The following is a 15,802-nucleotide window of genomic DNA, read 5'->3' as shown; positions in this document are numbered from 1 at the left end:
CCATCTGAGCTAAAACATGGACTATTTGGAGGCCCCTAAAGACCAGGGTGGGAAGTACTGCTATGGAGGGCAATGGGTGTCGTCAAGGACGTCAGAGTCAAGCAGGGAGAAGGTGGCATGGGTGCATGGGCCTCCCCAAGAACCAGCTCTGTGACCTCCTGCAGATGGCCTGGCTTGGTCTCACCCTGAATTTCTATTAACCTGAAGTGAACCAGCCTCACAAGACAGTAACACTTACTGATCTTTGCACAGATGAATTAGAGTATTTTTTCTTTTTTTTTGGTTTCTGAGTGAATCCTGACCAGAGGGGTCCATGAGGATGGGCCTTCCATTAAAACACTATACATTTTTAAAACAGAGCTGTAAATAATTAAAAGCTCTTTTGAAAGAGTGTTACATAATAAAATGGTTTAACAACACAGACATTTTGTTCTTGTAAAACAAAAACAGTCTTTCTAATAAGAAAGGAAAAAAAAAGTATTTTTGCTGGAATGCATCACACATCTTGGAATGATAAAGCTTGGATTAAAATTCCATTACTTTGGATACAAAGGAAAAGTGACACATGAAAATGCCCAATGATTTCCTTCATTTATGAGTTTTAAATGTTTTCAAATGTTTATAGCTTTAATAGTTTGACTGCTCAAAGGGGAGCTTAAGTTTGGTTTCGGCTGGCAAAGCTCAGAAATAAATGTGAGACCTGGGCACAGACAAACTACTCAGTAGCTCCTCCAGCACCTACATCCACATTTTACTCAGAGAGCCCCTTAAAGAAAATGGATTTAATTGACCGTGCTGCTGTTCCAGACGCCCTCTACAGCTTGGGCACATGTACAGCTCAAAGCCTGTCGTCCCAGAGCGCCCAAAATGAGCTTATTTTGGTATATAAATAGCTGGTGTAATTGCTGTTCAAGAGCTTGCGACTCTTCAATATTAATGAGCAAATGTGCTCAGCTCCCTGGCTGCTTACATAAGAGAATGCAGGAGCTTGTGCTCAGACTCTACTGCCATTCATAACGTGCGGGCGGCGCCGCCGTCGGGCGCCAGCGTCTCCGTGACGTCCACAGCAGCCGGGAAGGCAGGAGGGCCATGCCAGACTCAGATGGGAGAGAAAGCCTTCAGCTGAGCTACTTGCCGATATGGCTGGGGTTTTAGGTTGAAATTAATATACAGTCATGCGACGCTTAACAACGGGGACACGATCTGAGAAACGCTTTGTGAAGTGATTGTGTCCTTGTGCGAACATCAGCTTGTACTTACACAAACCTAGGTGGTACAGCTTACTACACACCTGGGCTATATGGTGTAGCCTAAATGCCAATAAAAAGTACAGTAAATACATAAACCAGCAACATACTTGTTTATTATTGTTAAGTATTATGTACTGTAGGTAATTGTATGCACTGTACTTTTATGTGACTTGCAGCGCAGTAGGTTGGTTTACACCAGCATCCCCACAAACGCGTGAGTAATGTGCTGTGCTGTGACGTGACCAGGCGGCAGGAATTTCTCAGCTCCATTACAATGCAATACGGCCTCCGTCGGATATACAGGCCACCGTTTACCAAAACATCCTCATGCAAATTGACGTACTGGACATGCAAACTATTTTGAAAACTAAAATTGCCGCCAAATCCCACCAAGAATTTTATCACTATAAAACACTTTTCTTTTAAAGTTATTGTAAACATTGTGGCCTCACAGTATCAAGACTGACATTTAGAGAAAGGGTGGATGGATGGATGGATGGATGGATGACCACATGAGTAGAGGAAATCAAAGTGGAGCAGAAGTACAGAGACCCAAAATCGGCAGATGGGGGCTCTGTCACGGAGGGTGCAGAGAACAGGAGGCAGCCAACAGCAGCAGCTGGGGGCTCAGTGGCTAATGCTGGGGGATGCGGGGGGGGATTTCGAGTCCAGCCTCTGCTGTGTGTCTGGATCTTGCATAGTCTCCCTATGTGGTGTGGATTTCCTCCTAGTATTCTTGCAAGGCTAATTAGCATCTAAATTGCCCATGATTTTCTATATGTGCCCTGTGATGGACAGACATCCTGACCAGGGTGTACTCTGTCAACTGAGGGAAGGAAATGTCCAAATGATAACGGGGGAGAGAGACCACACTTACAGGGGAGAGGAGAGAGAGAGACCACACTTATGGGGGAGAGGAGAGAGAGATCACACTTAAAGAAATGCTCCAATTATTTACTATACAATGTGTCGCAAGAAAAAAAAGTCTAGAGAGATTTCCCAGTTAGGTCTTTAATGTCTAGTATAAATAAAATCTGAGATAAGAACCAATCACAATGTCTGGCAAAACAGAATTCTGACCTTGAAGAACCAATTAAAACAAGAGGCCAGAAATGTTTTCTTCTTCTAGCACAAACATGAGCCCAGCGCTGAATGAAAAGCAGATGAGAAACAAAGATTAAAAGTCACTTCCGAGCTTCTTGCTCACAGTTTCCACGTCATCTGCAGCACTGCATTACAGCGTTGCTCTTGACTAACTGTTTAAATATGGCAACAGGCTTTTAGAACTATATCCAACAGTCATCTGAAAAGTTTTCCCTGCTGACCTGAGGTATAAATCATCCCACAGGACTTTAGCCCGATGACCTGAAGGCTAACACGTATGATGATGATGTCAGTTACCGATAAGGCGGACATATAACCTTTGGGGCGACCTTGTGTTCCTCTGCATGTACACATAATGGAGCCATCAACAGCTGCCCCATTTCCCCCCACCGTGATGATGTCAATGCACGTGAGAGTGTGCCCCATCCGCTCAAAAGAAGCTAGCTTAATTATTCCCTTCAATTAACCCCACCTCAGAACTCACTAATTCCAGAGGTACTGGAGATAACTGAGTCCACCTTGCCAATGAGCTTCAAAACATACTACAAGCTATGAATATACTGTAAATATTACTACTCTGCAGCCTTGCATCTCCGAGTTCCATGGCTCACATTTCTTTAAAACTTTACGTTTCGAACTTTATGTGATTTGCCTGCTTCTTTGCCTAGAATGAGCCTCCCATTAGTAATATTTATCTTGCGTTAGGATTACATATGATGTCTGGGTTTTCACAGGATCCCCTTCTACAGACAGGCAGACCCAAGTGCCTCCCACAAGCCACCACCGGACAATACAGCTAAGTGCACAGTCGCTGTAACAGTCACAGAGACCCGACTTGAACGCACCTCAAGGCTTCTGGAGGTAAAATTAAAACTGGAAATCATTCTGAGAACTACAGAAAAAGAAGGTTCCAGAAAATGACTGCTATGAATAACTAAAATATAAAATGCAGCTATTTATTAAATGATTTTCACATGCCTTTTATTTCCAGCCATTTGTAAATCAGAATATGTAACAACGTTATTCAAATTTTATATATGTGATATGATATTTCTAGTTAAATCTAAATATTCTGTCAGGCATTGCTGAAAAGCTGGCACTGGAAGCAAATATTTTGTAGACAATAAACATTCATTATCTACTTTCAGTGAAACAGGCAGATGTGCAAAGTCTGTCTTTGGATTCTGCTGTGGTTAGAGATGGTGAGATGGTGAGCTGGGAAAACCAGCAGACTGTTTCGTAAAGAAGCAGAAAACTCTACGAGTTTCACTGAGAGCAAAACGAAGAGAGAAAGACACTTTCCACTTCTATCTCGTGACATTTTCCACAAGCATGAAAAGGCACAAACAAGCAGCCATTACCGCAGAAAGCCAAGGCGGTCACAGCCGTCAATTACGTGCTATAGTTTGCGGTAACATCTCAGTCTTTAAGACAGCATGAATCAGCATGTGAATGCACTCGAGTTTAAAGCTAAATTTGGAGATGTTAAAAACTGAACCGTTCAAATGAGTTCATAGGATCCAGGTGTGATGAAGACTAGTAACCACTCCCATGTTTCGACTCTGTGCTCTCATAAGGTGTTTGTGATCTCCATTCTAAAACAGCAGGATCACAACTTGTAAAAAGAAAACCATTCTTTCAAGAGCACACACTAGACTACAGCAAACTCACTTTATGAATGGCTTGGTGGGTAACGTGTTCACACTGCTTATCGAAAGACTTACAGAGCCTTCACAACGGACGCCCTGCTGAGGGCGCGCTCTACCCCGAGTGCACGCTGCCTGCGGAAGCCCACCACATAGGCCACCGTGTCAGACCAGCCTTGTGCACCCAGACATCTGCTCCCATCGCAGGCCACTTTGTGGTTTTGCTCAATTATCTTGCATCCGCTAGTGGGCAGGGACGCTCGCAAAGGTGTGAAGTGTGACACTCATCTCACAAACAAACACGCCATGCGCTTCTCTTCAGAGCAAGCCACTGCCCGTAACTTCCACTCTGAGCACATGCTGTCATAACAAGTGAGGAGGGTAATATGGAGCCCAGCTCAGAGCTGGCACTGACCTGCACTGCCTGTGCTGGGGGGACGCTGGGGGCCTCCGGGGGACCCCATGTTGCGGTGCATGGACCCCGGAGGGGGTGAGAGCATGCCGGCGTCGCTGAGAGGGACCGGGGGGGCGGGGGCCCCCAGGGTGCTGCCGGGGCTGTAGGGCAGGCCACTGGGGCTGCTCACTGGTACGGCCACGTGCATGGAGAAGCTCTGCTGGGGCAGGGGAGCCGGCTGGAGGGTGGGGGCAGGGTGGGGGGGGGGAGAGACACGGAGGGCATCAGTGAAGGCCGGTAGCAGCCACCCAATTGGCTCCTGCCAGTCACGTGGCCGCCATCGCAGGCGGACGGGAAAACCAGGAATCTGTTAGGAATCCAACATGGCAGAGACAAACAGAGGCTCCGTGTGAAGACGGCGGGTTTGGGACCTTTCAGCAGCAGGGAGAGATACCCGGACCGCAGCGCCTCTTACTAAACGATGGGGGTGGGGGGTGTTTGTGACCTTGGGAGAGCCTCACACCAAACGGCTGCTGGCTGAAGAACAGTGGCGATTCGGCGACCCCCCCAGGCCTGCTCTCCTCTGCAGGCCACTCCTGAGAAATAAGCCGCACCGCACGCAGGCCATGCAGGCAGGCACTCTGTGGCAATCAGCACTGGCTGGTGTTTCTGTAGGACCTCCCTGACTCCCAGCATCCTACCACCACAGTGCTGACGACCAAAGCCTGGGTCAGTGGCTCCGGAGAGGTGCAGAGCTAGCAAGTTAGTGCCTTCATTAGTGCATTAATGGGGGCTATGGGGGGCTTCCGGAGTGCGGAAACAGCTCAGCTTAGTGTGGGACCATCATGGCTGTCGACCACATTGAGATTCAGTGGGACTCAGTGGCACGCAGACGGCCGCTAACATTTATGCAAGCAGATGACCACCTCAAGGGAAATGCGGCCATCACTTGTCTGCCAGGAGGCTGATGTTCTGCAGAGTGGCATGTATGTAACCCAAGGGGGGATGGTGTTAGTGACCAGCCAGGAGGCGAAGTGAGGTCTTAAGGACAGCGTGATCTTACTAGGGGTGGGCAGAATGAAAAACTGACAAAAGAATTAAACAGAGACCTATTTTAAACTGACGGGGCCTTTTCCAGATAATGGGTGTGTTTATATATGAGTGTGCGTGTGTGTGGGGGGGGGGGGAGGGGGTTGTTAGAACGGAAAAAAGGTGAAATCCTTTTTTCCACAAAACCAAGCAAGAACGTGGCAATTACTTACGATTTTATGATTTCTCATCATATTATCAAACTCCTCATTAATTTTTTTATACTTTTCTTCAGTGTGGGGGGTGAGGACATAGGAGGCGTCTGGGTCCGGGCTATCGCAGCCTCTGTGCTCTTTCTTGTTTAGCGCCTGTGGTGGACATCAACATAGAAGAGCCAATCAACACAAAGCGGGCCCGAGGGGAGACAGTACTTACAGCACAGCGCGTGAACATTACATCACTGTCTTTGCCTGAACGGTCGTCCACGAAGGGGCTGTGCCCAAAACAGTCATCGGGTTCAGGGCTGGCACAGTCACTGTGGCCCTTGTTTCTTAATTTCTGCAATAAAATCGAAGATCTCACACATAGGCACATAAAACACAGCCCAGAACTGACAGCATCAGCTCTGAAAATGAGAGTCATAAATGAGACCATAAAGGCTTCATTCTAACTTTGACTTGTTTGCACCTGAAAATAAAAACAGCTTGACCAAAAAAATCGTAATCTTTGTAAACACAACCTTCACAGTCTTAACAATTGAAATGTGTATTGCTGATAACTCGTATACAGCTGGCCGTATTATTGCATCTGTATTAATGCAGCAAAATGTTGGATATGAAAAGCAGAGACTGTTATCTGGTCTGACATGACTGGAGGTAAACATTACACACAGGAATGCATTTCATTTGTAATCAAGGATCTGAAGCTCTGTCGTTACAGATGATGTCACACTATGGAGCTGCTTAGGAGCAGATTCCAGACGTTTCCTCGGCCGTTTTGTCACCATGCCCCAAGAATTTTCAGGCTCACTGCCCTTCTCTGGATAGCTGGAGAACAAGTGAAGTCTGCCTTCTCTGTACCAATGGGCTCCACGGCCGTGAGCATGACGGTGCCTGTGACATGCACAACCCGCCTATCGCCGCTTTCTGCCATGTCCCATAAGCTGCTCGCATCCGATCTGCATGACTTCATAACATCTGCTTCCCAAGCAGCCGCTGTAACCACACTGGGAAGCAAACCCAGAATGGCCATTTGATCCTAGTTTTATTTAATCGACGAATAAAAAGAAAATGTATGGATATAGAAAAGAACACAATTTTAATAGTAAAAGTCCAGAGTTCAAGCAAACTTTACTTTCGCAATAAGTACATAAAGATTTAACGTACCAGCCTATAATAGAATAGGCACATGTGCGTACACCCAACATAATATTAGCAAGCGTCCCCATTTTCTGCAAAGATTTCAGGCTGATTTCCATTGAAGAAAATCTCTCTGGTGATAAATGTAAGACCATGTCGACAGTATATTTTCATACACACACCAGTCTGCTTTGCTGTACTTTTATTTCTCCTTCTGCGAAAATGCCTTTGTGGGCTATTTCCTGTGGGCTATTTCCTGTTTACTGAAAGCTCGTCTTTACTTCAGGTCCTAACAACCCCCTTGTTTACTGTGGAACCGTGCACGTCACCTGCCAAGGTTCAGCGAAGTGGGTTGCAACTACAAATTAGAGCTCCAACCTGCCCATTATCTGAGTTGTTTGAGCGGCCGGAAGGGGGGGGCAGGGGAAGACTGGTAAGGGGGGGCTTTGCCACAGGCGACCCCCAGGGAAGCCAAGCGGCCAGGATGGTACAGAAGTGAAGAGAGTAAGAGACGGCAGACAAGCTCACAGAAAATAGAAGCTGCAAAAGCCAAACTTCTTTCAGCAATGCTACAACAGAAAAAACGCCAAATGCATGTGCATCCCGTGTCAGGACAGTGTCATTATGGTCAGGACGCCATATTTACTTATAGCCCACGACTGCCGCAGGGACTGTCTGTATCAGCGTCAGGCTCCTGAGCCAGGCCCTTATAGCCCACGACTGCCGCAGGGACTGTCTGTATCAGCGTCAGGCTCCTGAGCCAGGCCCTTATAGCCCACAACTGCCGCAGGGACTGTCTGTATCAGCGTCAGGCTCCTGAGCCAGGCCCTTATAGCCCACGACTGCCGCAGGGACTGTCTGTGTCAGCGTCAGGCTCCTGAGCCAGGCCCTTATAGCCCACGACTGCCGCAGGGACTGTCTGTGTCAGCGTCAGGCTCCTGAGCCAGGCCCTTATAGCCCACGACTGCTGCAGGGACTGTCTGTATCAGCGTCAGGCTCCTGAGCCAGGCCCTTATAGCCCACGACTGCTCCAGGGACTGTCTGACCCAACTTTCCCTCAAAAAAAAAAGAAAAAAAAAAAGAAAGAAAAAAAAAAAAATCGCTTTGGATAAAAACATTTGCTAAGTGAAGGCAACTCTGCTGCTTTCTAGCACATTCAGTTCTATTTCAGTAAGAATAAAAGCATGTATAACACACATCGACTTCACAGTTCAAATAAGCTGCCTGATGAAATGCAGCCACATAGTCCAATGATGGCAATCAGAAGAAAATATTAACTGAACCGCGGTGTACAGGTCACAGTCCCGTTACTGAGAAATCCCCATGTGATATGAATCATATGTAATAAATACCCCCTAAAAAGTGCTCCTTTGCATTTAAAGACTGAGGGTCAAGGAGCGAGTGAAGCTCTGCTCCACTTAAGCGCCTTGGCGACTGTGAAGTCTCCCACAGACACTGCCTGCGGCGCCCCCTAAACGGATCAGTAAATCAGCACATGGCAAAACAGGTGTCCCTCTCTGCAGCACCTGTCAGCCACACGCGCACCACGTTGGCCAATCAGGCCGCACTGTACCTCCCCTCAGCCATAGAAGGAGTTGCGTGCCAGAGCCTGAAGGTCAGTGGTCGTGACCCCACCCCCCACTTGCTTCCTAACAGTGATATGTCAGCACTGCTACAGCTGGTATATCTGACAGCTTGTGTGGCGCGGCATACAGATCTACACCGTAATATTTAGGGTCACATCCAGCCTACTGCAAACATTCTGGTATTTCTTCTGCTTTTGTGTAGACTGCTGTACGTCTACCCCTTTAGATCGAAAAATCAAACTTACAAAGCTCGGATTTCACATTTCCTAGCAGCACTGACAGCTGTTTTCCTAAGGAATCAAACTGCAGAAGAGGAAATCGGCAATTGTGACGAGCACGCCTGTCAAATGTTCCCACAATGTGATAAAAACCTGTTATTTTGATGTTATGAGGATCATTTTTTCAGTCCCCGCAAGGGGAAACTCAATTTTGTAAAAATCTGTGACAGCAATCAAAAAACTATAAATGCCAAAAGTCTTGTATTTTATTAAGTTACTTATGGTTAAGGTTAGAGCTAGGTAGGGGTTAAGGTTGTCGTGCTGGGATTAGAGAATCCCCCCGGGAAATGAATGGAGAGCCCCCAAAAAGATAGAATTACAAACCTGTGTGTGTGTGTGTGTGTGTTTGTACTGTGTGTGCGTGTTTGTTTGTCAGGGGGAATGAAGTGGGTGGGGAGTGGACCTGTGGGAGGAGTAACAAGCATAATTCCATAATCTGTTAACAAGCTAACAAAGCCCAGGGAGGGTAGTGGGAGAGGAGGCTTTCTCCACTATCTCTCAGACTTACATAGCACTACTGATAGGATTTGACACTGTACTGTACTATAGTGTTAATCCTCTCCCTTAATACTATGACATGCTCAGTCATCCTCTCCTTTACTACAAGACACTCAGTCAGTCATCTTCCACATTACACCAACAATGACATTCTCAAGTAGTCATCCTCTCCTTTCCTACAACTACAACATGCACAGTCAGTCATCCACTTCCTTACAACATTCACAATCAGTCATCCTCTCCATTACTACAATGAAAACATCCTGTCATCCTCTCCTGTATTACAATAGACATCCCCACTCAATCATCATTCACAACTGCCCCATTCATCATTTATCAACCCAGGTGGGCTTCATAAGATTCCTGTATTTACTACCCCTTCTCCAAGTAGAAATGCATTTGAATTGCTGAGCTTATGATACCCAAAGCAATTTACAGTTCTGGAGCCATTTATAAAGATGGTTATTTTACTGCACTAATTCAGGTAAGTACTTGAACACGAGGACTGCTACACCCTGTCAGCCTTTGGGTAACATTCATTCCTCAACTACAGAACTGTTGCTTTGTAAATAACTCAGCCATGAGCACAACCCTGGAACAAAAAAATATATATACTCAGTTACAAAAAAAAATTAAGCACCCAGAAGTAATGGTCTGATTTGGATGTATTTTTGTACATGTACAAACCAATGATGGGTATGTAAAAAATTTGATTTGCAAGGAGCTGGCACATCTAGTCACCAGACACAGAGGATGCCTCATTGATGCATTAGACAGCATTACCAGCACTTGACAGAGTTTGATATGGGTCGCGTTGTGGGTTTGCATGAGACCAGGTGGTCGTATCGAGCAATTGCTTAGCATATGGGGCATGCAAATGTCACAGTCGCCCGATTTTGGAACCAATGGGCACATGAGGGCACCTACACATGTGGTGAAGGTTCCGGTCACCCAAGACAGACCACACCAAGGGAGGATCACCGTATTGTATGCCAAGCTTTAAGAACCCCATGACATATGTGCCTGCCTTCCGGATACAGGTATTGGACTCTCTACAACACCTCGTGTCATCCTGCACTATGTCGTCTCGACGACTGGCAACAGCCAGACTACGGGTTCACCATCCCATGCATAGGCTGCCATTAACACCAGCGCAGAGACAGCAGAGTTTGGAGTGGTGCTGTAACTGGGAGCCATGGCCTGTTGACAAGTGGCGTCGTACCATGTTCAGTGATGAATCTCGGTTCTGCATTACCACGGATGACCGTCATGTGTGTATGGCAGCACCGAGGGGAAAGGACCAGTCCTGCTGATGTTGTGGATTGACAGACCAGCGTTACTCCTGGCATCATGGTGTGGGGAGCCATAGGGTATGACTTCATGGTGTGGGGAGCCATAGGGTATGACTTCAGGTCATCTCTGGTAGTGAGTCAGGGGACCCTAAAGGCACAGTGCTGCATCAATGTCATCCTGCGTCTGCATGTCTTACCCCACCTGAGACAACACTCTGGCACAGTCTTTCAACAAGACAACACTATTCAATACATAATCCTATGGCCAGCCTGGTCCCCCAATATTTCTCAAAACGACCATGTGTGGGATCAACTCAGACCCAGTGCCAATTTACAGGATCTTGAGGGTCAGTTACACCAGCTGTGGTGAGACTTGCCGCAGGAGAGGATACAACAGCTGAATGACACTGAGTGGCACTGACATGGGACCAACACTGTGCCTATATTGCCAACTCTGTTGTCCATTTGAGCTGATATAACACTCATTGTGATAGTCGCATGACCTTTCACCACGTTCAGATTAATGTAATTTCTACCACTCCATCTGAACTTTTTTTGCTAGAGTGTGGCTACACATTCAAATAGCAAAATAAGTCAAAATTTCAGAAGGACACCATTACATTTGCATACTGTAAATGCAGAAAACAAGCTTTTGTTGCCTTTTAAACTGAAAGCTAAACTGACAGAGATTGTCCTAGATATGGCATTACAAGGTAAAAATAGTGTATGCTCAGCATTATTGCATAAACTGCCCGCAGAGCCAGGAGAAGCACTTTCAGCCAACTGGAAGCACTGGAAACATTCTGTACGCTGAGGAGAAGCATCACACGTCACAACAAAAGCTTTTACCCACATGATCTATGCATGCATTCACACAGGAAGTTCCAAAGTAGCTGGCAACGAGTGCCCTCTTGCTGGAAATAAAAGTAGATATATGCAGAAAGAAGCAGGACAAGGCGTGATTGCGAAGGCCAAGATAGAGCATGGACCACGCTCTGCGGGGAGCCCCGCTCCTCTGTGGAGGCGGCGAACATTGGGGTGCAGGCAGGCCCTGTGCAGGCAGAACAGGAGGCGATGTCAGGGCAGCAGCGCATGAGGAAATGACATGGCCCAGCGGGGCAGGGGAGCAGGCATGTTTGAAGTGACACACACCGTGACACCAATCAAAACATGGGAATAACGTGTGCCGTCTCTCAGCTGCTGCCTATTCTGGAAGAAATCATGCATCATACATTTACAAAACTATAATGTATCTATAATGTGATTTTAATACTAACTAGGGTAAAAATATTTCCATCTCAAATAATTAAAAAAAGACAGACAGTTTCCTTGTTCTATGGTTATTTCATGATGGATTGGCACCTGAGCAAGTGTCATGTCGCCCCCTATGGGGCTGGTGCTGGGCTGCCAATTACATGCTGCAGTCTATTCAGGCCCAGTCATTTAACATGCTTATCAAGGAGCTCCTGTGAGTGGAGACAAACACCTCAGGCCGGAAATGCCGTCTGCTCTGCAGCCTTTGAGGAGACAACTCATTTAGTGCAAGAGCAGCGGCTCCCTGCTGGGTCATGGGCTCCTACATGCAAGACTGCAGCCGCACTCGAATGCGAGTCACATGGGTCCCCCGCCTTCTCGCTTACAGAGAACAGGACTGTAACCACTTCATGTTCCCACCATATAATTCATGAACAGAAATGTAGAGAGTTCATCAGCTGTGACTCATATAATCTCTGCGCCATTTTCTCTGAAAAATCCATGTTGCTGACACTGAGACACGTCACCCTGCATATAATGCTGATGTTCTTTAATCATGAAACTTGAATATAGAACTTAAAACAAGTGATGCTGAATCCCATGTTTCCTGGTGATGGGCAAATGTTTTGAAATGATTGTACAAAGACGCGGAAACATATGCAACAGAATATTTCCTTTTCTGGAAGCAGAAGACACACGGAAGTGTTAATTATCTGAGGAGTAGGGAAGATGAGAAATCCCATCACAGCCTGCTGGTATATCCGCCGCAAAGCCATCGGCAGACAGACGGGCTCTAAACCCAAGTCAGCCGACATAAGATGCCACAGAGAGCCCATCCAAACCGGTCACCTGCCAACGGCTCCACGCCGCCTTCAAGAAAAAGCCAGGCAGCTGGCAGGTCGCAGGCCGGCCATATTCAGACTGATATACTAAAGATAATTGCTAGTCAATGGTGGCCTAGATTGTCACTCTGATTAATACAGCCCTTCAACCCGCCTACTGTGAATCCATCATGCCACGGTGTGTAGCGGCCTCACCCAGCAGCTGATAAAAATATGCTTTTCTAAATGACGAGCGTGACGAAGCTCTTAGCCGGACACACTTTCAATCAGGAGCTCTGGGTATTTTCAGACACCTGCAAGCTGGGAATATGAGAACACAGGTGGAGAAGCAGGAGTCACCTGAATGTCACATTTCCACATCGGCCTTAATGGGAGCGACTGCAAGAGAGAGAGAGAGAGAGAGAGAGAGCGGCTTCCACATGCCCTCCATACTGCCAAAAACAAAGCTGGGTGCTGCTTGTGTTCACCATATACTCTTCCCCATGTTATGCTTTACTTGTTACGTGATGTGAAATAAAAAACCTTAGAACAGCCAAATTAAAAGCGTCACCATTACTGCGCGGACACAGACATAGTGGTTAAGGGACTAGACTGGGAGACAGAAGAACAGTGAGTGGAAGTCCAAGAGTGGCTGCCGCTACTGTGATTGTGAGCCTCAGAAACATCTGACTGAAGGTGCATTAGACCAGGTACCAAGTTACAGAAGGGAAACCACATTTTCTAAGCCATGGAAACGCAGTCTTAACTGTCACGGGAGCCAAGGTTCCCGAAACCGTACGCCCACGGCCTGTCCTCGTGCCCCGCTAAAATATGTATGAGGACAATTAAGGGTTCCGCCGGGGCCAGGGAGGGCTTGGTACATGGACACCCTGCTCTCATCAGTTTGCGGGCAGCCAATGGCATGGGTGTCATGTGACGCCCCCTCTCACCACCGTCACACCCATGTCTCATGTGCCACTGGGTAGGCATGGCGTGACAGCAGTGTTCTGCCCGTGATCTGACACCGGTTTAGCTTTGAGAAAGTGACTTGCCGCCCCAGGACGTAGACAGAGGTGGACGACTGACAAGGAAGGATTTAACAGGGACCCTCTTCGCCGATCGACCATTACCAATGTGGACAAGCGCCTAAATTCCCAGCAATACTACGCCTCCCACCAACAAGATGTCGAGAAAATGAGACTGAACATGAGACGCAGACAAAAAGACAAGGTCATGGTGATCGCTCCGTGCGAAAGGCATCAATTCAACATCAAACATCAAGAATAGAAGCTCTATATAGAATATAGTTCATACCGAAATAGGTCAGCTTATGATCCATTTTAGTTGGACAATTGAAACCGAAAAACAAGACCCTTAACTCTACTGGGCCTAAAAGTACTGCTTACGAGTAACTTTCAACAAGTCAGAAAAAAACGTAAACAATACATAAGATATAGCCTGTCAATAAATCTATGCCTGTATATAATTAAAAATACAATTTGACCAAAAACCAAAACCCCATATAATATACATCAGTGTAAATTACACACAACATGTTAAAATATTATTTATTTTACATGGACATGTTTTAGGATTCATGTTTATCTGTCCTAAAACATGAATTTTATACCTGTATCCAACCATTTTGCAAAGATGGCAGGCAGGAGACCACTGAAAGTCTGAACATTTTATTTCTTCTTATTTTCACCCTCAATTTAGTCATTTCCAATTCAGCTCAAACTTGTCCACCCACAGAATCACCCACACATTTGAGCAGTTTTATTTCAGCATTCCACAATGAAATAATCACCAAGACAGGATGAATTGAGGTGGAACCCTTGCTGATCTGCTGGTTCTGCTCACCGTACGTGCTTGGGGAGACCATCTCGACACATCCTTGGGTAAGGGAATGAATGTAGGTACCTCGATTCAGGAACCCAACCGACTGGAACTGCAAGTTGTTTCCTCCCTCCATTTTTATAATCTGAATAAAGGCCCCTCTCTCGGCCACAGACGGAAAACATAACTCTTTGCTTAATAAAAACTGTTGCTGATCGTAGCTTCATCAGTAAATAGATACAACAGAAAATAGTAGCATGCAAATCGGAGGTTAAACATGCTTCAGTGCTAAAATGGGCAAATACGACTTCAAGTGATACACTCGTGTTTTTTTCCTCTCTTTTTCTTTTCTGATGCTTTAAAGTTACAGCTAAATTAATTACCGTTTCAAATAATTCCAAGGTGCTTTTTTTTCCAAAGCACATTAGCGGTGGACTTTATACGAAAATGTCTTCTGTGTAAAGCAATTACACGGGTCACAAAAGAATGTTAATCCAAACTGTAAGAAAGGCATTCACATTTTCATTCCGAAATTTTCATTCTCTGCTAATACACAAAAAAAAGAAATTATGATCACATCCATCTATGTCAATGATAGTGTTTGTGGTTGTCATGGTTGTATCATCCCAAGGAAATTCCAAGCAGAAACATGAGAATAAACTCCAGAACAATGGATTAGTTAGTGTTGGAGAAATTGCGATGCTTGTAGATTATTTAAATCCTGCTGTTATTGATTCGGAGTAAATTATGTTTCTCAGTTGTCATGCTGGTTTCCTTCTGGGGCCCAAGAGAGAGAAAAGTATCCATCAGAGACAGACTGGAGTCAGAGGGACTTGCCTGCGACTGAAAACCGGCTAAGGCTGAAGTGAAAAGGCATCGAGGAAACATGCAGTTACCAGGAGTGGACCTCAGCACCAACTGAGGTCAGGTTTCACAGAAATAACAGGTCCATATGACTGGATGATGATACTGCAAGAGGGTCCCCAGGCAGACCACACACTCAGACAGCGGACGACACACATGTAGCATGCAGAAAATGCTCCCCGCCACCAGGGTTTACACCTTACGGCGAGAGGTGCTCCAAACAGCTCCCTTTGGCAGCCGATCCCACAATAATTAAAAAAAACAGCAAACTAAGCTTCACTAACTTTGCCTTGTTCTTTTAATAATAAATGAAGCGCTGCTGGCTCACTAAAAACCCAGGCATGAAAATTTCAAAACTAATGGACTGTCACTATAACACGTTCAGGTGCAAAGGCATCAAAACACATCTGAGCTTTTCCGAGCTGCAAAATGGGCTGAGGTGCTCGACATTCACCCCCACCCACCCCCCACCCCCCCGAACCTAGAGATCACGTTCCCAACAAAACCAGATTTACACCATAGCAAAGATGGCAGCTGTGTGACAAGCTGAGAATGTACCAAAAACAGGCAGGCCCACATCGAGCCAGAG

At 46.2% G+C, this 15,802-nt stretch overlaps 1 protein-coding gene across 4 annotated transcripts in view; it reads right to left on the bottom strand.

Annotated features, from left to right (window-relative positions):
• Positions 1 to 15,802, bottom strand: part of LOC125705937 (myocyte-specific enhancer factor 2A-like) — a 48,444-nt gene that overhangs the window by 11,010 nt on the left and 21,632 nt on the right. The window contains exons 3-5 of one of the 4 annotated variants that reach the window (XM_048972311.1): positions 5,880 to 5,981; positions 5,657 to 5,791; positions 4,416 to 4,632 (exon numbers count right to left, since the gene is read on the bottom strand). In XM_048972311.1, the coding sequence (XP_048828268.1) occupies positions 4,416 to 4,632; positions 5,657 to 5,791; positions 5,880 to 5,981 (454 nt within the window). Of the gene's footprint in view, positions 1 to 4,415; positions 4,633 to 5,656; positions 5,792 to 5,858; positions 5,982 to 14,320; positions 15,388 to 15,802 lie in introns of those variants that run through there. The other 3 variants (XM_048972314.1, XM_048972313.1, XM_048972312.1) reach the window with 3 other exon arrangements.

The sequence above is a fragment of the Brienomyrus brachyistius genome, chromosome 13 (assembly GCF_023856365.1).
Source record: "Brienomyrus brachyistius isolate T26 chromosome 13, BBRACH_0.4, whole genome shotgun sequence".
Classification (NCBI taxonomy): domain Eukaryota; kingdom Metazoa; phylum Chordata; class Actinopteri; order Osteoglossiformes; family Mormyridae; genus Brienomyrus; species Brienomyrus brachyistius.
This window is presented reverse-complemented; position numbering and strand designations above follow the sequence as displayed.